Here is a 25489-nt window from a genome sequence, read left to right as displayed (position 1 = left end):
CCAAAAAATGAAAGAAATTACATAAACAATCATGGCGAACAAACATACAACAGGTACTAATAAATGAATAAATAAATCTTAAAACGAGTAAAACTTAAACTGAATATGCAAATCAAGCTTAAAACGGACAAAAATCACTGCAAACAATGGTTTGGTTACTGCCCCCTTCCCTAACTATAAAAGTCCAAGACCTACTGCATCATTGACGCTCAACTGAAAACGAATTATATTTAAAATGTTTTATTTTGTACTCATTATAACATTGAGTGTAAAAATAAAAATTACAGTAAAATGAAATGTTGAATCGATGAAATTTCAGCAATTAATATCGTCATATATCAAATATTCAGTTTAATTTTATTACTTATTTCCAAGACTGTTCAAGACGCAAATAGTTTTCGGTTACCCCCGGGCTCTGGGGGGCTGTGTCGGCCCCGGAGTTTTTGTTATCTGATCTTCGGACTTTTTTGAACATGATGGCTACCTGAAAATTTTTATCAGATACATTTGGGAAGAGAAGGCAAGGGGGTTTAGTTGCCCTTCGATCACTTTTGACTCTTAAAAAGGGCACTAGAACTTCCAATTTCCAATCAAATGAATGCCCTCCGAAGTTTGTGCAACCACTTCTTCCATAAAAACCTTATATGTCACTTGGGCATAACTTACAACATTTGCCCCCTCCCCCGGGCTCTGGGGGTTGTGTCGACTCTGGAGTTTTTTTTTTGTATTCCGACCTGTGGACTATTTTGAACATATGGGTATCTCAACACTTTAATCGGATGCATTTGGGAAAAAGAATTCCGGGAAGGGAGGCTAGATGCCCTTCGATCACTTTTGACTCTTAAAAAGTGCACTAGAACTTCCGATTTCCATGCCGCGGGGCATGAATTATAGCACTTGGCCCCAGGATTAAGAGGTTGTGTCAACCTCGGAGTTTTTGTTATCTGATCTTTGGAGTATTTTGAACATAATGGCCTATCTCAAAATTTTGATCGAATGCATTTGAAGAAAAGAAGAGCGGGGGGGGGGGGCTTATTTTCCCTTGATCACTTTTGATTCTTAAAAAAGCTCTAGGATTTCCAATTTTCAATCGAATGGACCCCCTCCAAAGTTTATACGACCACTCCTTCCACAGAAAGTTACTCTAAAAAAATAAAAAACAAACCAAAACAAACAAACATCAAAGCATATTGGCTTTTACTACAAGCAACGTAAGTAAATTTATAACAACGCAACTATAAGCAACGTTGATAAAAGTAAGTATTCCGAATTTAATTAATTTTAATGTTTTTTTTTGTGTTAAAATTTCGTCTAGAAGTGAAAATCTGGCGTGGAATTTTTTGGATACAGATGGGGGGGGAGCTAATTAATATTTTGCCCCGGAAGCGAGAGAGGCCAGAACCACCACTGTATTGGATTTATAGACGCAATGGGTATCCCGGTGTTAAAAAGGCGTATTCGCAATATCTCAGGAAAGGATAAGATTTTTAAATTGGAGCTTTTTAGGAACTATCGATTGGGTTTTAATTAAATCGAAAGACACTTGTGCAAAAAGTGCAAAAAAAAAGATACCTTTTGCGTCCAGGTTGTCAAAATGACATGTCCGCAATGTCAGGATCAGTTAGCGGTTTTAAGTTGAAGTTTCCAGAGATTGTTGAGGGGAATATTGTACTTATTCAAAAGACACCCTGTGCATCCCAGTTTTCTGAATTACAATTTTTCAGCACTACATTTTCAAGCGTTTCAAGAGTTAGAAATATACAGAGCTTCGACTCTGTTAGACATTTATTATCTTATTCCACTATCATTTATACGTAATCTTTTGAGTATTCTCCCAGAAGGATTTTTTCAAGTAAATTATGTATAAATTACTGTTGAACCAAATCTTAGTTCAAGAATAAAAAAAATACTGTTAGATCTTGAAATGCTGATAATTTCAGGAATGAAAGCCATTTTACATTAAACAATCTATTCTTTTTCATTTGTTCTTTCCACTCATCTTGATTATTATTAAATAAAAAAAAACAAGTTTTTTAACTGAAAGCAAGGAGCGACATTAAATCTTGAAAAGAACTGAAGTTATTCCATGTATGAAAGGGGCTGTTCCCTCCTCATCGCCCCGCTCTTTACGCTAAAGTTTGACTCTTTCTCTCAATTCTACTTTATAAAACAGTAAACAAATTTGTAAACAGCAAACAGCGAACCATTACTGTATGTAAACACTGGTTAAAGTTTGTAACTTGCAGCCCCTCCCCCGGGGACTGTGGGGAGTCCCTCCTCATCGCCCCGCTCTTTACGCTAAAATTTGACTCTTTCTCTCAATTCTACTTTATAAAACAGTAAACAAATTTAGCGTAAAGAGCGGGGCATTGAGGAGGGAACAGCCCCTTTCATATACGGATTAATATCTGTTTGTTTTATGTTTTAATGTCGCTCCTTACTTTCAGTTAAAAAAATTGTTTTTCTTATTTAATTTCTGAACGTTTTTGAATTAATGCATGTTTGATTTTGGCTCTCTGCACATAAATTATTACAACGAAATTTGCGTAGGCCCTATTATTTTTTTTTGCTAAATGGCTTTCTCTTAGTTTTGATCGGATGATTTTGAGAAAAAGGGGTGGGGGAGGAGGCCTAATTGCCCTCCAATTTTTCGGTTACTTAAAAAGGCAACTAGAACTTTTAATTTTTAATGAACGTTTTATTAGTAAAAAAATATACGTAACTTACGAATTAACTTGCGTGACGACCTTCTATATCCGTTTATTTTTACTATCTATATGAGGGGGTTTGCCCCCTCGTTAATACCCCGCTCTTTACGCTAAAGCTTTAATTTTGTCCCAATTCTTTAAGAATGACCCCTGAATCACAGGCCGTAGAATACATAGTTGATATTACTAGAAATACTTTAGCGTAAAGACTGAGGTATTTAGGAGGAGATGATCCCCTCATATGTGTAATAATTTTTGTTCGTTTTAAGTTTTAATGTTGCGTCTTACTTTCAGTTGAAAAAACTTGTTAATATTTATATTTTCATCGTTTTTTTTTTAAATAATGCTTGAAAATACTGCGCCCTCTTCATCGAATTTCTCCTTCCCATGAAAAATTCCTCCGAGAGAAGATCTTCCCACATAGCCCCCTCCCCTTAACCCCCCCCCCCAACCAAAAAAATCCCCCGAAAATGTTTGTACACTTCCCAATTACCATTACTGTATGTAAACACTGGTCAAAGTTTGTAACTTGCAGCACCTTCCCCGGGGACTGTGGGGGAGTAAGTCAGCCCCAAAGACATAGTTACTATGTTTTTCGACTATGCTGAACAAAATGGCTATCTAAGAATTTTGATCTGTTGACTTTGGGAAAGGAATGAGCTTGGGAGGGGGCCAAGGTGCCCTCCAATTTTATTGGTCACTTAAAAAGGGCACTAGAACTTTTAATTTCCTTTACAATTTGCCCTCTTGCGACATTCTAGGACCAATTGGTCGATACAATCACCCCGGAAAAAAAAAACAAAAACAAGCAAACAAACAAACAAATAAACACGCATCCGTGATTTGAACTTCTACTGTAGGATTCTCTGATATGCTGAATTCGATGGTGTGATTTTGGTTAAGATCCTATGACTTTCAGGGGGTGTTTCCCCCTATTTTCCAAAATAAGGCAAATTTTCTCATAACTTTTGATGAGTAAGACTAAATTTAATGAAACTTATATATTTAAAATTAGCATAAAAATCTGATTCTTTTGATGTATCTATTAGTATCAAAATTCCGTTTTTTAGAGTGTCGTTTAGAATTCAGCCGGGTCGCTCCTTACTACAGTTTGTTACCACGAACTTTTTGATAGTGACTTTATTTTTTATTTTACGTCGATGGTTTGAAAAATCAAAGCTGTAATGATTTGTGCTCGTTTCAAGTTTGACTTGAGTTCTGTTTGTCTTAAGGGTACTTGTGTATTATACGCCGCTCACTCAATTTTACGCTGTGTAAAACTTTAGAACAAACTATTTTTTTTATTTTTTTCGTTACTTTAGAAACAACTTTGGGTTTCATGTTTGCACATGAGGGGAAGGGGGGGGGGTTGGAGGTAAAGCATAGCGGGTCTGCATGCAAAATGCGTTAGGTAAAATTATTCTGCATATTATCAAGCAAATTTTTTTTTTTAATTCAAACTGTCAAATACTTCACTCCTCCCGCATAATGCGCAAAAATGCAGCCCAAATTATATATTTTCATCTATTCTGTCACTTGTCTTTTTCTGGTCTCACACTAAACTGAAAGAAACTAACGACGAAACCGGTTTATTCTCTAGTTTTACTCAGCGTAAACTTGAATAAGGGGCGTATAATACACAAACACTGTCTTAAGTTCTAATTATATAAAAAGAAAATAAGGTGCTAAAACTAAGGAGCAACATTAAAACATAAAACGGACAGAAATTATTACGTATAAGAGGGAGTGGGCAAAGTTCATAGATTCTACCCCTTCCCCGGGGGTTGTGGGGTGTCAAGTTATCCTTAAAGACATTGCCATTAGATATTTCGACTATGCTGAACAAAATGGCAATTTCCAATTTTGATGGGCGTGGGGGGGGGGACTAGCTGCCCTCCAACATTTTTGGTCACTTAAAAAGGGCACTAAAACTTCTGATTTGTGATTAAATGAGACTCTCGATCTTCTAGGATAACTGGCTCGATACGATCATTCCTGGGAAAAACAAACAAACAAAAAACAAAAACAAAAACGAAAAACCCGTCCGTGATCATCCTTCTGGCAAAAAATGCAAAATTCAAAAGTTTTCTATGTAGGAGCCTGAAACCTCTACAGGAAGGTTCTCTGATATACTGAACCTGGTGGCATGATTTTCATTAAAATCACTTGACGTTTTGGAGGTGTTTTCCGCCTTTTTCAAAACTTGGGCAAATGATCTCAGTTTCTAAACTTTTGATGGGTAACATTAAATTTCATGAATTTTATGTATTCTGAATTCGCATCAAAATTTTATTATTTTAATGTATCTATTGTTACCAAGACTCTATTTCTTAGAGTTCCAGTTACTACTGAGCCGTATTACTCCTTACAGCACTTGTGTATTATAATACACACTCGAGAATTTGTATCACGATCCATGAGACATTACCTGGTTTTCACGGTGGACATACCAGACAATTAACTTCGGCTCGGTAGGAAAATACATTGTAGCTATATTTAATTAAATATTTAGTTGATATTTTGGTTAGGTTAGGCTAGGATAGTTTAGTTTATGTATTTAATACAATGCGCTCTGGGTGACCCCCCTTCTCTAATTCTTTGTTGTAGTTTTCACAATTTTGTCTATAAAATACTATATTTTCATCATATTTTGTTATATTTCATTAGCATTAACCAAACTTTACTTCTTGAGTGTGTATTATGTAATACACAAGTACCCTCCTTACTTACAGTTCGCTACCACGAACTGTTTGAAATGTCTCTGTTTCTTTAAAAGACTTCTTTTTCGGAAGGTTTTACTAAAATTAGTTGAGGAGAAGAAGCAGGAAGTACAATTTCCTCTAGACTACATTCTCCTTTGAAATTGAGGTACTTTTGATTAAATCCATCATTTTATTGCATTGTGTTTGTAATCGTTTAAGCCAGAGCGCTACGGAGGTATTTGGATGATAATATAAAGAGTAGCCTTAAGGTACACTGCATACCAGAGAATAGACCAAGCCGTCGTAATATTCCAGCAGCTTTTTAGTTTAGTGAGTGTGAATGGTGGTGCACTATTTTGGGTTTAATTGTCGAGTATGGATTGTGCTCCCTTGGATAACTAATGTGGATTATTGCTGGTGACATGCTCGAGGTTTAGATTGGGATACTTCCTGACCGTCTTTGAAAGTGCAAGGTGCATTTTACTTTAATTTCTTTTATTATCAAAGCCCATCATTTGGATGTTGGGCTACCATTTGTCTGCGGATTGGTGCTGGTTCATTGACTGGTGATATAAAACAGGGTGTTAGTTTACAATTGGGGGTATTGACGTCGAAACGGTTATTGAAATGGAAAAGGTTAAGAAAATGGTTCAAACTTCGTAATTTGCAGAAAAATCGCCGTTTACATATTTTGAAGGCGCTTCCGGTAAAATTCTAGTTAATTGACTTCTTGCTATCTCAGAAAGGGTTTAGGTTAGGAAAATGAAACTTTCAGGAATGGGTCTAAAGGCTGAGGTATGTCCTGGGAAGGTATTTTAAAGTACCCACCTCTGTTCCTTCTCGCTCTAGAGGGCCCTGAAATTTGCCTATATGGCAGGTCTATACCTATTGAAATTTTGACAAAACAACATTTTACCTTAACTTTCAGTTACTAGTTGCTTTTTCTCTGCTTTTAGTTCTGAAAATGCAATTCCTGTTATTTGAGAAGAATTTTGAGCCATATCAATGTTTTTTTTTCAAAATTTAGGAAATGTATTTGCATGTCTTTAAAACCTTATAAAATGGAATTGAGCAAAGTTATGAAGCTGAAAACAATTCTGTTGTACTTCAATTATAATAGGTAAAATACCTTCCCGGGACATACTTTAGTCTCTAGATTCATCCCTGAAAGTTTCATTTTCCTAACCTAAACCCTTTTTGAGATAGCAAGAAGTCAATTAACTAGAATTTTACCAATCAAAGAGACAATCAACAATCTGTCTTGGCTTTTTTCTACAATTGGCCATGACTTCCACTTTTCCCACAACTATTCCCTCTTTTTTAAATTCAAAAATCAACGGGAGAGAATAAACATGTCTACGAAAAACCTGAATATCATATTCTAGCTTAAATTGTTTCTCTTTTTAGCTCAATTGTTCCAAATATTATGTTAGTTTAATATCAAAAAAGTCTTATACTCACAACTCATAGATGCTAATTTCTCTGTTTCCAAAAAAATGTCTCATTATGTCTCCCTATTAATACTCTGGGAAGATCTTTAAATATTATATAGCACTAGCTGTTGGGAATTTAAAACAGTGGTGTGATTTTCCTACATACTGCGTAGGTCCAATTGCAAATTTTATAACTTTCAAATGTCCCCTTCTTTGAGAGATTCCATTTTGTACTACCTTCCTTGCGACAGTAGGGATCGAACCCGAGCATTCTCAGTCGAACGGCACAGTCGTATCCACTATGCTGTCACAAGGTCAAACAAATGTCCCCTAGATGAGCGATATCATGAGTTTTATGACGCTTTTGAATTTAAAAAAGAGGGAATAGTTGTGGGAAAAGTCAAGGTCATGGCCAATTGTAGAAAAAAGCCAAGAACCCTTGACTGGGCGTTGATTTTTGAATTTAAAAAAGAGGGACCAACAGCTAGAAAAAAGAGGGAGTTTAAAAAAGAGGACACCCAATTTGGGTGTCCGTGGTTCTGAAATATACTGAAATATTTACCATGAAAAAATAGATATTTCTTTGAAAAAACTTATCTTGTTGATTGCACGCTTAGAATTTATTTTCTATTTTTTTTTTATCTATTTATGATGCTCAATTCGCCTTTCTTTCTTCGAAAATCATAAAAGTGATAGGAGCAATCTATATATATATAAATAAGTTGTCTCTGTGTGTGTGTGTGTCGACTGACGTCACGTTTGTCGACTGACGTCATTATAAGGATTGAGCTGTATGCGTCATGAAGTTGTTTGTCGACTGACGTTATGTTTGTCAACTGATGAAATTACATACCGGGACACCGGGACACAAATGACGACCGGGACAACGGGAATATAAATGACGACCGGGAACCTCAAAGAGAAATTACAGACTGGGACACCCGGACACAAATCACGACCGGGACACAGGGAATATAAATGACGACCGGGACATAGGGACACAACTACAACGGGGACGCCGGGGGCACAGGCGGGATATATAAATGACGACCGGGACACAGGGATTGTTCGAATAGAAATTACAGACCGGGACACAAATGACGACCGGGACACCGGGACACAGGGAATATAAATGACGACCGGGACAATCAAAGAGAAATTACAAACTGGGATACCGGGACACAAATGACGACCGGGACACAGGGAATATAAATGACGACCGGGACACAGGGACACATCATTAGAATAATGAGGTATAGATCTGAATACGGATTGTTTTTCCCATGGACAATTATATGTTGCATGTTCAAGAGTCAGTAAACCTGACAATCTATTTATATGCACAGACAATGGGACAGCGAAGAATGTTGTATATTCGCATGTTTTACGTAGTTAAAAACATATATATATATATATATATATATATATATATATATATATATATATATATATATATATATATATATATATATATATATATATATATATCTATCTCTACTCACAGGTGGGACACAGGGACACAACTACAATGGCGCGTAACTAATATGGCGCGTAACGACCTATGCGCGCGGGGGGGCTGGGGGGGCGTGAAGCGCCCCACCAACTAGGTGTTGGGGTGGCGCTTCGCGCCACCCCAACAGCTAGTGCTATATAATATTTAAAGATCTTCCCAGAGTATTAATAGGGAGACATAATGAGACATTTTTTTTGGAAACAGAGAAATTAGCATCTATGAGTTGTGAGTATAAGACTTTTTTGATATTAAACTAACATAATATTTGGAACAATTGAGCTAAAAAGAGAAACAATTTAAGCTAGAATATGATATTCAGGTTTTTCGTAGACATGTTTATTCTCTCAACGTATTTTTTACTCCATTATTTTTAACTGTTGCTAGTGGGCTTTTCTTGGCCAAATGAACCCCTTTTTCGGTTACAATAGTAACAGTTGTTTTTGCTGCATTTATTCTGGAATTTGAGTTATGGGTACCTGACGTAAGAGGTGTTGCAACATAATCGTAGCCATTTACTTGCTACTCAGCACTTTATAAAATTGGGGCTTGGCCTTTTAGAATTAATCTCAACACTGGTTGACAGTTACCAGGGGCTATTCTCTCAAGTAGTTTTTATACACTTTTTCTCATTCCCCTGATACTTTTACCTAAAAGTTGATAAAGTAGGCCTTACTGACCCATGGAATTGCAGAAGGGGGATGGGGGTGGGATATGGGAAATATACCCTTCCTCAAAATTTGTCCTAGACACTTCGAAAGGAAAATTTTCCAAAACACGTTGAGATGTGTACAGTTATGATGTATGCTATTAAAATCCCATCAAAGTCCTTTTGAATCTCCGTATCTTCTTTAAGGCCGTAAACTCGAAAATCCCATGTTAAAGTTGAAAAATTATATTTAAAAAGTACTCAAGTATTCATTGGCGGAAGATACCGCTTTTAATATCAGGCCGTAGCTTCTTGAAGATGCTACAAAATGTTTGCTAGGATTTTGCTCTATTCCCTCTAATTGCTTAGAAATCTTAGAAAATGTCTAGCTCTTTTTCAAAAGTGTATGAAGGATATTGCTTTTAGAACAAAATCGGTACTATCATGAGCAGAAGACAATAACCTGTAAGATGACTGCAACCATTTCTCGATATATTTTCCTGTTTTCGAACAGTCCCATAGAATATTTTTAGCTACCTGAAATTTTTACAAGTTTTTTGCCAGAAAGAATCGTTTTAGATCCCCCTAGAGACCAAATTGACAAGCTGGTATATTTAACCTGCTATTTCCGCCAATGAATAAATGTTATTTGAAGGTTTTTAACAATCGACGGTCTCTAGAGAATTGAGACAGAAGGCTACCCTAACTTCTATTTTGAAGCTCGATGTTTCCAAGTTCACTTAATCACAGCCTTAAGCGTTGATTGTGTGTATTCCTACACAGAAAGTAGATCATAGGAGAATTGCCTTCAACAGTAGATGTGCCAATTCACAAAAATATAAGGATTTGTTTCCAATTATTCCCCAATGAAGATGAAAATCTACTTTTTTTTAAATCAACATATTTCAAAATCTATCAATTATTTAAGGAACTGCAAAGAATCTACCTCCTTACTCCAACAAGTTCCTAAAAACACGCTAAAGCATGCAAAAATCTGGGTAGTTTGTTATTTTATAAACAATCGCTTCCAGATTTTGCAGTGTTAAATCAAATATTAAATACTTTATTATCTGATAAAAGTGTTGCCTTCCAAAGAAAAGACTCCTTATGTTGAGTTATTATTATTTCTTGTTAGAAGGTTCTGAAAATATTGACTTTTGAAAATCAGGTTTTCAAAAATGAATTCGATGGTTTCATCACTTCTAGAATCTTTATCGCTTACTGATTCTCCTCTGTGAAATGCTGGTTCTGCTGTTCCAGTCGTCACAAGTAGTTTCTCGTCAGACACCCTGTGTTTGTTACTTACAATTTATTGGGTGCAATATTACAATTACAATTAATAATTACTTACAATTAAAGTGGGTGCAAAATTTTAAAACAGGACCATCAAAATGGAAACAAATTTTGTAAACCGTAAATAATTTTTTAGACCACACTGCTTTTCCATTTACAAAATTGAAAGAGAAAAAATTGGTTTAATTAAAAAAAAGAAATATTTGGATATTATTTAAGTTTCCGCTGCTCTATTTAAATTAACCCGTTTTTTCTCTCAATTTTTGTAATTGAAAACAACATTTGAATTGAAGCATGTATTCCAATATATACGTGTATAATACAAATGCTTGTTTGCACAATATTCATAAATGAAGAAATTTGGAAGTTATACTTTAATTTTTTAGTTTCATGTCCGAATTACACAAATAATTTTTCTCTAATAACATTTTCTCTAACAGTTGTTAGCAAAATTGTTGCAACAGTTTTTTGTCAGAATACCAGAAAGCCGCCATTAATTTTAGTTATGTAAATCATCGAGGGTAAATTCCGCTACCGCTACAAATAGGAAACAAAACCCAAAAGAACTGATTAAGCCTCATAATTTATATTGTTCTCCGTTAAATAAGGATGTAATCTGTTATATTTTTTTCTCTGATAGTCCATATTATTTCAATATATTTTCAAAAATGTAGCACCTCATTATTAACCAAATTCTCGATCATTATTTAATCGTTTTTACTGTTTATGATTTTCAACTTAGCAGAATTCTAAAACTAGCAGATTAACTTAGTAGATTCTTAATGTCTCAGTACCTTCTAATCGGATAACTCTTCAAGGCAAAATTTTTAACAATATCTAGAAGAATTATTGCCTTACAACAGTCAGACATGTGTCTTAACAGCTGTCTTATGTGTCAGGTAAATCTATGTAAATTATAACGACAATCCGGGGGTTTTTGGTCATCACAGCCCATGAACCTATAATCAAAACCTTTCAGAACCTCTTCTCAATTTTCTAACATTTATCGTTCCCTCTTGTTGGAAGGCTGTGGGTTGGAAAAAGCTTGTAAAGCTTTCGTTATACAAGCTAGTATATTAGATGGTAGCTTTAAGCTGACATAGTTGAATACCGACTGGACCTTCAGCTGTCTTCCGAGTATCCTCCCAAACCAATGTTCATCAATATTCATGGGTGAAGACAGTTCAATCTTTTAGGAACTGGGAATTAGGATATTTGTCGGAGGAGTCTATGATTAAAAAGATGTGTTTTTTGGTTATAATATCTGTTACTTTTTAAGCTTGTTTTGTAATTTCAGCTCCTTTTTTCAATTGCTCTTGGGGGTCCGTCTTATCAATCTGAGTATAGTCCTTTGGAAAAGGGGAGCTCCTCCTTTTGTTCTCGTTGGTATATCAACAACATTTATATGAAGAGTAGTTTCTCATACCACTATCACTGAACCGCATCCAACTACACTCACTATAAATTGGTAATATTATCCTTCTCATTTATTTCTGATTGCTTCTTGATAGTCAAGCAGCAATTCGTTCAACGATTGCCATAGAACGAACACAAGACATGTCAACTTCAGATGATATAAATTTGAAAATACAACTCGACAATGGAAATTAAATCTATTTTATTATTCCAAGGTGTTCCACCGGGTTATAAAACCAACACAATAAATTACTGACTCGTCCAACAAGCAACACCTTGGATTTTTATAAGAAGACAAACCTCTTACATCGTTGACGTCAGTTAAGGGCAGAGGATGGGTCCCAAAAAGTAGATAAGCCAATTGGTTTTGCATATCTTTCTGACAGTCTTAAATAAAGAAGACATACTGTTCAGACACGTGCTTAGTCACCTAATAATTTATATCTTTGTGTTTTTCAATTATCCAAAAGATTTGTCTCTTTCCATTTCTACTGGAGACTATCTTAATGCTGAAGCTCTGTGAATATTTCATCTGGAAATTGAAGGACATTAAAGTAAACCTATTTCTATATCTGAGAATGTATATATATGTATATATATATATATATATATATATATATATACATATATATATATATACATATATATATATATATGTATATATATATATATATGTATATATATATATATATATATATATATATATATATATATATATATATATATATATATATATATATATATATATATATATATATATATATATATATATATATATATATATATATATATATATATATATATATATATACTTAAATCTCCCTTGGGCTTTCCTGGCTAATAATGAAACTTTTAAATTTTATATATGTTTATTTCTTCTTTAAGATGATATTTATATATATGACGAAGAGGCAAGATAGTAGGGCAGTTTGTTCCGTTTTCATTCGGATAAGGATTTAAAATGTAATATACGTTAATAAAATAATTTGAAAAATTTAGTTTTTTCTTTACCAAGAGAATGACAAACACTATTATATACGAAAAATTTCGGCTAAAACCAATGACAAACAATTCCCCTGACCAAAGTAGAAAAAAAAAATTAAATAAAAGTCATTAATAAAAACTGTTATGGTCATTCAATTAAGGGTGTCTAATCAACACCCAAATCTAAACAGTTCATTTGTATCCCTCTCAATTTCTACTTTGCTAGTATATGTCTTCTTAAGTTTTGTCATTTTTCTGTAAATACTGAACTTTAGAGATAAAATATTTCAGATATAGTTTGTTGTTCAATAAAGCAACCAAAATAATCAAAGCGGAGAGGAGGAGAAGTATTTGCCTGTACATATGCTTTAAATGGTAAATGTTGCAACAGGTTTGTTGCTGCAGTTTTTTAAGTTGACTTTATTCGCCTTAAGGTGTAAGAATAAAAGATTGTATCAGTGATTATATTAAGGAAAATGTTATGCCCCAGCCCTACTAGTCACCCCTGTCAATTAGTGAAAATGGGATTTATGAGTCGTCCGCGTTATTGGGTGATGTTAAAGTCACGCTTGCGCTACGGAAGCGATCTGAGCGAGAAGTGCAACGCGGATGGATTGTTATTAGTCCCCGTTATATTTACAATACTTAGGGGTTGTGCAGCTTTTATAGTTATTTTGCGTCCTCCAAATATAAACCATTTGTCAGGAACATAAACAATAGATCTTCTCTTCAAGAAAATTATTTTCTTCTCATTATTTGCAACATTTCAGTTTTATTAGACTTATTTTGCAATTTCTGGTTATGCTGCCAAAATGGAAGAATTATCTCAACTAATCCGTCAGTAAAGAGTTCTGAAATACCGTTATACGCTATGGTGCTCACTTTATTCTTTTAAGGTAACCTTAAATGATGATAGTACTTTAAAATAAGGTAAAAATCTTTTGTTTAGATTTTTGGCCTCTGATCTTTTATGCTATTAAATAAAAACAAAAAAAACAAGTTTTTTCAACTGAAATTAAGAAGCAACAATAAAATTCGAGACGAACAGAATTTATTCCATATATGAAGGAATTACCCCCTCCTTAACACCTTGCTGTTCATGGTGAAGTTTTTAGCACTTTTGGAAAAGCTTCCTATTCTAATTGGACGGCCCTTGTTTTCAGGAGTCGTTCTGGAAAAAAAAAAAAACTGAGACAAGCATTCAAACTTTAGCGTAAAGAGCAAGGTATTGAGCGGACAACTTGTTCATATACGGAATAATTTCTGTTCGTTTTGAGTTTTAATCTTGCTTCTTAAGTTCAGTTGAAAAAACTTAGTTTTTTTTTAATTTAATTTCTGGTAATTAAAAAAAAAGAAATACCGGTAAATCTGACCTACCTTCCAAGAACAATCTCCCCCATAAGAAACTTCTCCGTGGAAAGTTCCTCCCATGTAAATTGCACCCGCTCGGTAAAATTTTGTCGAAGACAACTCAGCCTGAAAATTCTCCCTTGGATATTTTCATTTGATAAAGATTTTAATTTCTGATTGTTTTTCCGATCACTCCAGAAATTCCCCCTTCCGTGGTAATTTTTTATGGAAATCCAAAGACACTGAAAAGTTTCCTCGGACAAATCCCCTGGAACATCTCCACATGTAAAATTAAGCTAAAAAAGAAGAATATAGGCTAAGACAAACAAAAAGAATTTTTGTTATAGGAATTCTGTCAAACTCCCGGTGTAAAAAATTTACCCTGAATGTTCACCTCCAGAAATTTTCCTCCTCACGGAAAATTATCCCAATGATAACCTACCCCAAGAATGAACCCCCCTCCCTCCCCGAAAAATGTCTGTATACTTCCCAATAAAAAATACTATCCGTAAACAATGGGCAAATTCTATAATTTAAAGGCCCATCCCCAGGGGCTTTGAAGGGTCATGTTCTCCCCAAAGACAGTTTTGGGGCACTTCAACTATGTTGAATAAAATGAATATCTCAAAATTTTGATCGGAATTTTTTGGGGGAAACATGGGATGTGGGACGGGGGCTTGTTGCCCTCCAACCTTTTTGGTCGCTTAGAAAGGGTACTAAAACTTTTAATTTTCCTTGAAATGAGCCCTCTCCTGGTGTTCTAGGACCATTAGTTCGGTATGATCACGCATGGGAAAAAAAAAACTAAATAAACATGCATCCGTGATCATTCTTCTGACAAAAAATACAGAATTCTACATTTTTCCAAATACGAGCTTAAAACCTCTATAGTATGTTCTTAGGATATGCTGAATGTGATACTGTGGTTTTCATTAAGATTTCTTGACTTTTGGGGAGTGTTTCCCCCTTTTTCGAAAATCAGGCAAATTCTCTCAGGCTCGTATAATTTTATGGGTAACACTAAGCTTAATGATTCTTCTATTTTTGGGATAAACATAATAAGCGAAACCTTTTAATATACCTATTGGTATCAAAACTCCGTTTTTAGAGTTTTGGTTGCTATTTAGCCGCGTAGCTCCTTACTTACAGTTCGTCACCACGAACTGTTTGAAAATCCTCTAGGAAGGTCGGATCCGTAGATGGTGATTTGCCCATGGAGTACGTTATTGGCACTGGAATGGTGCATAATTCTGTTTACATCGACTAGCGTGGCTCGGACATCATGCTTTCAATGCATAACAATGTTTAATATGAATGCAGGTGCAAAAGGAAGGTTTAGCTTCCTAGGGTAGGGAGAATCATCTATACCTGTGTCCAAGATTGATTACCCCATGAGAATTTATGAAGGGACTTGTTGACATGACTGGCCGTCTGAATGCAGGACTGCAATATGTCATCGCTGCAAGTTAATTAGCTTTTAAATCTGGAGTCTCATTCTGAACGGGTATAGGCTGAAATTAGTTTTGTAAAATTTTTCCTGTTTCGGTTGACGGCCGCGTCTGTCTGTCTTTTATTTTTGATTCTTCTGATTTACAACATTAATATGTTACTATGTTGTATACTTCAAAGCATATGCATACGTAGGGAGGAGGATGGTATATTTTCAGTCCCTGTCCCCTCCCTCTCCCAAAATATAAAATTTCCAGGTCTACTGTAATATTCTCCTCCAAAGAAATCCTATCCTCTGCTCCCCTAACGGCCACGCCTTTACTCACCTCAAGATTTTTTCCAGGATCCAGGATTTTTACTTGGGGGGAGGTGTGCAAAAAAAACGAGTCAAAAAATTGCTTATATGCATTTGTGTACCCCCACGCGGCTGTTTGGTCTCCAATCCCCCTGTTCTTCAAATATCTCTCAGTTTCTGATCTAATGAGCACACTCCAAAGTTTCTGCGACCTTGAGGTGGAGGTGTGGATGACGAAGGGGCAGACCCCCTCCTGTACAGAATAAGTTCCAGTCATTTTGGGGTTTGATGTTATTCTTTACTTTCATAGACAGCGGGGTCCAAAAATATTCTCAGAAATCATACGGGAGTAGATGTCAATTTCACATTTTTGTTGTGTTTTTAAAGTTTCTTTTGTACCCCCCCCCAAAAAAAAACAAGTTTTGCTGGAAAATATCTTCGGCTTGCTTTTTGCTGGGAAACTTTTCCACCGTGGAGAGGATTACCGGCATGATTTTAAAAACAATCAGAAATTAGTCTTTTACAATTGAAAGTACGCTAAGAAAAATTTTTCACACGATATCGTCCTTAAGAAATTTTCTGGTTGGAATTTTCACCTAGAATGGAATTGTTGTGAGGGAATTTTCCTGAAGGGGGGCATTTTTAATTGAAAAAAACTACCGTGGAGGAATTCTTTCGTGGGGGGAAGGAATTTTGTATGGAGAGGGAGGTGAATTTCCTGGTGTTATTTAAAATTATCAGAAATTAAATTCAAGAAAAGTTTTCAACTCGAAGTAAGGAGCAACATCAAAACTGAAAACTGACAGAAGCGTATATGAAAGGGGTTGCCCCTTGCTCAAGACCTTGCTCTAGACATCGCTCTTTACGCTAAAGTTTTCACTTTTTGTCCCAATTTTTTAAGAAAGACTCTTCAAACACAATGGGCGTTTAATTAGAATAATAAGTTTTTTTTTAATTCGTCTATTATTAAGGAGAGGTGGTAGATCTGTGTATAGGGAGGGTGCTAAGATATTCAAAGGAGTGCACTTCAATGGCCTAATTTTCTAAGCTTCGCTGAGCCTTTAGATGCAAATTAAACGATTGTTTTAGACTTGTTGTATAATTCTTCTTAGTTCGCACGTATATTTTCAGTCTACAGTTTTATTATTGGCGCTGAGGCGGGGGGAGGTAACTTAACATGAGTGCGGTTGACAACCCCACGCCTCTTCAAGACCAGAACATAATTTGCAAAGCCAATTACCCCTTCAAAGGAATGCTAAACATTTTTTAGCGTAATTTTGATGATTTTTCGCCTTCATTTTTTTCTTATTCTTTTTTTTATAATTTGGTACCCGCTCCTGAAAAAAATCACAAAAGTTCATATGGAGGTTTTTCAATAAAAATGGATTTTAGGATGAGTTTTTAAGATACTTATAGTGTGTAAATTCCTGTTTTTCACTTTGCTTAAACTAAAATCAACACATATAAAACTTTCAAATTTGGAAAACCCTATTTTCCACGGAGGGGTATTTTCTTGGGGGGGGGGGAGTAAACGCCTAGGACCGCCATGCCTAGCGTAAAGGTCGGAATAAATGGTGGTCTGGGATGGACACCAGGTGACGGAAATTGGGCACCCATCGACACTAGTTGTTTTCACCCAACTGAGACACACATAGCTAAGCCAAGGGATCGTCACGATGTCTAAACTACGGGTATTCGAAGCAACTTGACAAGTGACGCTGAATACAGTACTCACAAATTGGCACTATAGAAAAGGAAAACTAATATGCTTTGCTTTTTCAGAGGAGTGTTTGAAAATAAACAAAAAAAGGGACATATCTTGGGGTTTTTCTTAGAGGTCAACCGGTCAGATAAGGATGGGACCGAACTTGCCGTCTTCGGTTAAAACTTTGCCGTACACTAAGAGTGAAAGAGAAAATTCGGGCTTCATGGGCTGTACTGGGGTATAGGGTTACATTTTCCGGTGCTTTAAGTGCGTGGATGGACCAGTACCATTCACCAGTGTATCACCTTTTGGTGACCAAGAGCTGTTATGAGCTTGCATTGGAACGGTCCTAATCGGTCTTGCAAATGTATCTCTTGGTTTACTTTTTTTTTCATTTGGGTTGTAACCGGCATGAATATCCAATTTAAACACCATTGTTATTCTTTTGTTTATTCGATGACGACGAACAATGACGTAAGATATGACAGACCCATCGCCGAAAGCCTGATTGTACTCAATTAATTGTACTAAATTCTTTAGCTAATTACTGTATGCTCGACCGTAGGCTCTTGAACGAGTTTGTGTTTTCTAAGGGGTTTTTGGCAGTAGTATATGGAGAAGGAGAAAGCCGTATAGTAGGCCTAGACCTGTTCATGCTGCTAATTGTGGGGTATATCTGATGTAAATTGGGAAGTTTGACAGTAACGGCTGAAAATCTTATAATTAATCAATGACCTTAGCTCGATAGAAGCAGAGAGGATTTCAAATTGCCGCGATAGAACCCAGAGCCAAATTGGTTTACCTCAGTTGAAGTCATGAGATCCGTATTTCTAATTTCTGACCTTTCTATCGACCAGTTCATGAAGTCTGACAGATGTTATTGTTTTTAAGAAATGAAAAATATGAAGAATGGACAAAAAAAGGAACAAATAAGAAAGGAGAATGAAAGCACAAGAGTTAAAAAATAAATAAAACAATAAAGATTCTACGAAATTGGTTAGCAGGAGCTTGAATAACCCTTAGGGTGAGAAATAGTTTCGACACTCATGACACCCTGATAATTTTTTCCCAAATTCGTTTCGACTTTTGTGTCAAGCTTTTAATTTCTAAATATGCGAATTACAAAATATTTATTCATACTTGTACGTTTCACTGTTAGTTATTGGTAGTTGTTAATTTCCTAGAAGCTTCTTAGGCTGAACAGTATCCCTTAGTGTATTGGGCCAAGGTTCCAAAAGTAGGTAAATCACACATGTCGTTGTCAATGTGTGCTTTTCCCCGAAAAATATGTTGTTTCATTTTGGGGGAATGTTGCCTTATCTGAAACAGCGCCTGCTGGAATATGTTTAATGTTCTTGCCTGCTGTATCCTTTCCTCTTATCTTTTTTTTCTGAAAAAGTAAATTTTGATGAGTTATCGTTACCCGAATTGTATAAAATGTCCGTTTCTCTAGTTTTCAAAGCGTTTATTTTAATCAGGGTTTCCTGTTCGAGGGATGTATTCCTTTTTGGGCACTTCATCGGCTGATAAAAAAAGATTAGTTACATTTTATTTTATCCTAGTAACAATTTTTGTTCATAAACAAGAATAGGTAATCTTGTTCCAGCATTCCCCTTATAGACTGTAATAACAACAAAATTCTTTCCTAATTCTTATCAGCATAAGTTCCTTAAAATTTCTTTTTATAGGTACTTATTGTATAATCCAGTTTCACCGTTTTTTCACTGGTTTTTCACTGTTTAGTTTTTTTTTTTAGTTTTAACATTCTTCCAGTTATTTCTCCGAGAATGCCCTCTTTTTCATCCTTTTATATTCTTAATATTTTTATACTTTGTACGCTAGCACTATATACACTTATATCTTTTACAATTTTATCTCATTTTCTTTGCTTTTATAGTTGTATCGAATTTATTTATACTTTTACTTACTTTTTATATGTAGATTTGGAACACTAACTTTTTACAAGCCAGGTGAGATGAAACTGAATTTAAAAATGGTAAACTTTGAAAACAGCAAAGTCAAATTTAGCAAACCGATTACTTAGCAAAGTAATAAGCTAGTTAAGAAGGGAACACCCCGATAAGACTGTCCAATAATGATTTGATTAATAATGCCCATATTGATAATATGTTAATGAGCAGGCTACTTATAAAAATAGAATTTTGTCAGTCAGGACATATAATATACATCCTCTTTCAGCCATGAAATAAAGTGATTTATTTGGAGATTTTCTTGGGCAAAAAGGATTTTTTTTTAATTTCCGAATCCAAGTCCGAGTCAGGACATATAATATACATCCTCTTTCAGCCATGAAATAAAGTGATTTATTTGGAGATTTTCTTGGGCAAAAAGGATTTTTTTTTAATTTCCGAATCCAAGTTTTGGATCTTCAATGAATAAAAGTTGAAACTCTGGTCCAACTGTCAAAATTTCATCTTATTTTTTCAATTTTTCCAAGCATTTGTGTGTAAGCCAACTGCCAAAAATTTACGGCTAAACAAAAATAGCTGTTAAACTGATTGCAGTTCAATTGCAAAACGAATTTTAGATAACCCGTTCAGTTATTTATGAATAACATATAGATGCTCTTGAAAAAATTACTTTACAATAATGATAAACCTGTAAACATCTGTAATTTCCCACAATAAGCAACTCAGTTGTTGCTTCAGGACACCTGACTACGGTTTTGTTGTTAGGGGGTCGTTTTCGAACGCCAGAACTATGAACATACACTAGCAAAAGTAAAATTTTGTTTGGTGAAAAATGTTCGTTCTAACCTATCAAAACGTCTATATTCTTGGGTCTACCGTCTGGAGTGATAGTTCTGGTGACTAAAAGTGTCCGTTTTTATACTGTTGCATAGAAAAATTAGCATAGCCTGCAATAATTAAGGAGTAGACTACTTTGTCAACGATAAGTGTCTTGAATATTATCTACGTCGTATTTCTTCGCCTTGTCATATACTTACTGTCAAAGTTAGAACATAATACTGGGATTGACTAGCTGTTAAATGTTTGGCACCACTCCCAGTTTCTATCATGCAATTTAAAAATCCCCTTTGTTCATTGACTTTATTTAAATGTTCCTTTCGAAACGTTGTAATGAAATCTTATTTGCTAGATAAGCCATGAAAAATTCTAACGACAACTATAGCTCGTAAAATTTTTATCACCTTCCTGTTTATCTACTACAGATTTGATGGTTGACTTTTTGTGTTGTCGTCAAATGAACACTGTTGACAGGGTTTGTGACTCATGGATAGCCTGTCAGTAATAAAGGAGTATCCTTTGTACTTGACTGTACATACTTGAAATAATATATGACCCATTGGTTTAAAATGTGTTTAAGCCATGGGTATCAGTGGTGTCAGTGTATGTATGAGAAACAAATTTTTTATGCATTGAAGAATGTCTTGTTTTGGTATTTCCATATGGAAAAATGGAAAAATTACCCACCTAGATTTGGAAAATTAATTTATCCCCCCCCCCACACACTTATATTTTCGTGATTTGATGCCGCTGACGGGTATAGGGTCAAAAACCCTGATAAAAGTAAATTCTTGGGCCGGGATTTTATAAAAAATTTCTAAGTGACTGGACTTCAGACCTATTTTACAAGAAGGCAAAGATTCTTCCTGAGGGGAGGAGCCAAAACAAGAAAAAAAAATCTATTTTTCAGCTGGTTTTCAAATTTTTTTGGGGATGTATTTGTGCTGCTGTCAAAAAAGGCTGGTGTGGTAAGTACGATATTAACTAGACAAGGTTTTGTTCTTCAGTTTACTTCAATGGTTTGCAGTAAGAGGCAAAAACGTTCTTTTATTCGGTATTCTACAATGTATTTCTTTCGGAGGACTGACCTTTGGACTTGTCCTCCTCGAAATATTAGGCCTGCTACAGTTTGTTCAAAGTTTTTTTTTTTTTTTAATTTTCACTAAATTTGCTTGTTTCTTGTGTTTTGGTGAAACTATTCCAACTATGGATGGTATTTCTTAATTGCCACCCCGAAAGCATTTGTTATGGTCCTTGGACTCAACTCTACCTCCAAAAGTGTGTCAAAGGTTTCCTTGTGCAATCTTCTGTGAGTTTAATTCCCGAGGGATCATCCTCCTTCTTTTCAGGTTTTTTTCCCTTCTGCTATTCTTTATTTGATCGGCTGAAAATGTAGATATTTCTCGTCAGCTTTTATGGCACTTTCTCGTCGGCCAAATGCCATATAGCGATCGCAATTTCTATCCTTCCGTCGGTCTGTCGGTCCTGGTTTTGCTAGTTTGGGCACTTCCAGATGAGCTAGGACGATGAAAGCTGGTAGGCGTATCAGGAACTGGACCAGATTAAATTATAAATAGTCGCTTTCCCGATTCGATCATCTGGGGGGGGGGTGATTTGATCTTAAATAAATTGGATATTTAGAAGGACCTCAAGTCTTAGAGCTCTTACTTTAAATCTTGAACGGATCCGGTGGAATTGGGGGGAGTTGGAGGGGAAAACTGGAAATCTTGGATAACGCTTAGAATGGAGGAAACTTGGTGGGAAGAATAAACACAAGTCCTAGATACGTGATGGACATAACCGGACAGGATCCGCTCTCTTTGGGGGACTTAGGGGAGGGGGGAATTTCCATTGTTTTGGCGAGGTTGGTGCTTCTGGGGTTGCTAGGACGATGAAAATGGGAAGGCGTGTCTGGGACCTGCACAAATTGACTTGATAACAGTCGTTTCCCCGATTCGACCATCTGGGGGTGGGGCTGGAGAGAGGAGAAATCGTGAAAATTGAGTTATGTTTATCTTACGAAGGGTCGATCAGATCTTTATTAAACTTGATATACAGAAAGATCTCATGTCTCATATGCTCCATTTTCAATTTGGATTGAATCCGGGCACATTTGGGATGGAGAGGGGAACGGAAATCTTGGAAACCGGAAATTTTGAAAAACGCTTGGAGTGGAGAGATCGGGATGAAATTTGATGGGAAGAATAAGCACAAGTTCTAGATCCGTGATTGACACAACCGGACCGGATATAATCTATTGGGGGGAGTTGGGGGGATTTCTAGTGCTTTGGCGAGCTCGAGACTTGTACCGAGTCTAATTTTAGGCTCCAATTTCGTCACAAGTGCCATATGAGCTCTTGGCTCTTGTTTTCTTTTTTAGGGAGAGGGGTAGATCTTAATCTAAAGGTTTTCTTGAATAAGCCTTTCCGACAGGCAAGTATGTATGGGGGAGAGTATCTGAGATCGGGTAATCGCTGTAATATATTGTAATTATAATAATTAGCTATTTTTGTTTAGTATTTTCAAACAATATCTTCCCCAACATAAATTCTTTCATATGTGCCGGTGTTTGAACCAATCTCAGCAGGGATGTTTCTCCTTGTACTACTTGGTGCAGGTGTAGGACGAAAATAATTTTTGCATCGAAAATTGACTAGATTTTAACAAAATTCTAAGTATTATTAAAAGCTGATTTTAACTCTCATGATTTAGTTTGATAGCGGCCTGAAATATCTTTTTTTCCTGTAAACCCACTTTTCTGAAATATTCTTCCTTTTTTGCGATAACAATTCAACTTTTTTCAATTCAACTTTTTTACAAATAAAAGTATAACAACTAAATTACTAATAACCACCACCCCCCCTTAAAATACCCGAAAAGCACTTACGGCGGGGCGGCTACTTAATTTTTTTTTAAACGAGCAATTAATCAAATTAACAAAAAATTAAATTTAATGAAAAATTTAATACAATTACATAACCAAAATAGAAACTATAACTAATTTCTCATCAACCATCATACCATAATAAGGTAAAGAAAAAAAAGGTAAAGGATACGGCATTAGACTTTACAGTCCGTACCCGCGGTGCTGATCTCCGTTTCTTGGCCCTTCAGCCAGGAAGTGCAATGGGGGGTTGGGGGCCAGCCATCCTGTGCTTTCGCACACCCTCCCTGTTTACCTTCCCCAGATTTCTCCAGGTACCCATTTAGAGCTGGGTCGTACCATAGTAATAATAATAGGAACAATAATAATCAATAAATAAAACTACGAACCTTTTCCTAATAACAGAGTTTGGAAGTTCTGCTTGAGTCAAGCCCAACCCTTCCACGAAGACCCTTCTAGCTCTGCTTCTAGCAGTCCTGCTTCAAGCAGTCCAAGTCCTCCTTCCAGCTCTACGTTTTTGAAGCCTAACTGGGAAATTTGACTGCCCAAGAATATAATGTAATTCATAGCTAGCATAAATTCACTATTTTATACAGGTAGATATCCTGTTTCTGAAAGCCTGTTAGTAGGAATGCACCTTAATTACACCCTTTGACTTTAATTTATGATGAGCGATGATGCTTTGTTTCTTCAAGCTTATTCCGAACTACTCTATTAACAAATTAATTTTCTATATGGCATTCGTAGCACCACCAGATATAGGTATTCCCCCTTGAAAGAACTCGAATTTGCTTGAGTCGTCGAAGAACGTATTTAATGTAAAGCTTAAAATTTAATTTTAATGTACAATAAATCGTAATAAACCATACAATAAACCATTAAAATCATAATGTCCTGTAGCTGCATGAGGTGTCGTTTTTTCCTCAGTAGCTCAACAACTTTATTTAAGTTACATCGTCTTCTTTTTAAACTATATTCCGAAAAACAGGGTTTTTAAGTTTTTTGTTTGGATAAAATTATTTGAACGACTATTGAAGGGGTTTCGTGTTGTTGTTTATTCGTGTACCGTAAATGATTTTTGCCTCAAATCCTGAGTCTTTTTAACTCCGGCATAAGACAAATGGGTTAGGTTTTTACTTGTGATTTTTCTGCTTTTTCTTCCAGAATGTTTTTTTTCGAAGTTCTTGTAGAATACCCTAATTTACACATCTTTTTGTTTTTGAAGACGTTTTTTCTAGTAGGCTATGTACTTTTGATTCTTAAATATGATCTGTTCTTGATAGGCAAAAATTTATCTTTTTCAGAAGTGTTGCAGATGTCTTTATAGTATGCGGCCAGCCGCTAGTGATCCGGTTCAAACATGTGTTCAGCCATTGCCGTCTGCCAGAAAATATGTTGCTGTGCGTCTCCTTTCTGGAGAGACTCTTTTCTTTGTTGTAGAGGTCAGTTATCCAAATTCTAAGTAAAAACGATATATTTTTTAATTTTTCTGTCCGTCGTCCTCACCCGTGGTTCATATCTGACCTACTTGCTCAAAATTCCAAAATTCTATAAAAATTCATCTTTTTTAATATTCAATAACAAAAATGATTTTAAATTACTTTACCTAGTTTTTCTTTGTGAGGTTGGAAGTTGTGGGACTCAATTTTCAAAATTTTACTTAGAAAATACTGTCTTTCGTTTATTTTAGAGCACTTAAATGTTGAAGAAACCTAAAGAATTTTGTTCCTTTGTTTAATGGCTGTAGATTTAAAACCTTGATTCCCAACGTGGGGTGCAGGCCCCACCGGTGGGGCCTGACAGTATTCTGGCGGCCCATGGGCAGGACCTGCACCCTTTAATTGCCTATACTTTGGAGCCGTAATTTTGAAAAAAAAAATTATTTGAATGACGACACATTTTTATGTATTTAAAGAACAAAAAAAAAAAAAAATAATAAATAACATGATAGTATTGCAATAAGTCATTCATTGTATAAAAGGTGTTTTATACACAAACTATTTTTGATTAGCATAAAATATGCGTAAAGGATAACCTAAAAAATATCCAGTTGTATGCAAATACCAATGGCATTTAAACTTCCTTCAGGTGAATACATATAGAATTTTGAAAAAAAAAAATCACGAGGAGGCATCAGGATTTTAGAAATGTTTTCGTGGGGGGGGTGGTGGTGGTGGTGGCGGCCAGAAATCGATTGGGAACTACTGATCTAAAACCATATTGGGAAATATTGCTAGCAGTCTTATTAAAGTCAGAAGGTCACGTATTTGGGATTTTCAAATGTTTCAGGAAAGCAAATACACTTAAAGGGCTTAGTGAAGACATTAAGAGCTTATCGCATTA

General features: G+C 35.5%; 1 protein-coding gene across 1 annotated transcript in view; it reads left to right on the top strand.

The window, feature by feature from the left end:
- LOC136038155 (FERM domain-containing protein 6-like) overlaps positions 1–25489 on the top strand; it is a 124300-nt gene that overhangs the window by 17696 nt on the left and 81115 nt on the right. The window contains exon 3 of the mRNA XM_065721205.1: positions 24451–24588. Coding sequence (XP_065577277.1) covers positions 24451–24588 — 138 coding nt within the window. The remainder of the gene's footprint in view (positions 1–24450; positions 24589–25489) is intronic.

Source organism: Artemia franciscana, chromosome 2 (genome assembly GCF_032884065.1).
Source record: "Artemia franciscana chromosome 2, ASM3288406v1, whole genome shotgun sequence".
Taxonomy (NCBI): Eukaryota; Metazoa; Arthropoda; class Branchiopoda; order Anostraca; family Artemiidae; genus Artemia; species Artemia franciscana.
This window is presented reverse-complemented; position numbering and strand designations above follow the sequence as displayed.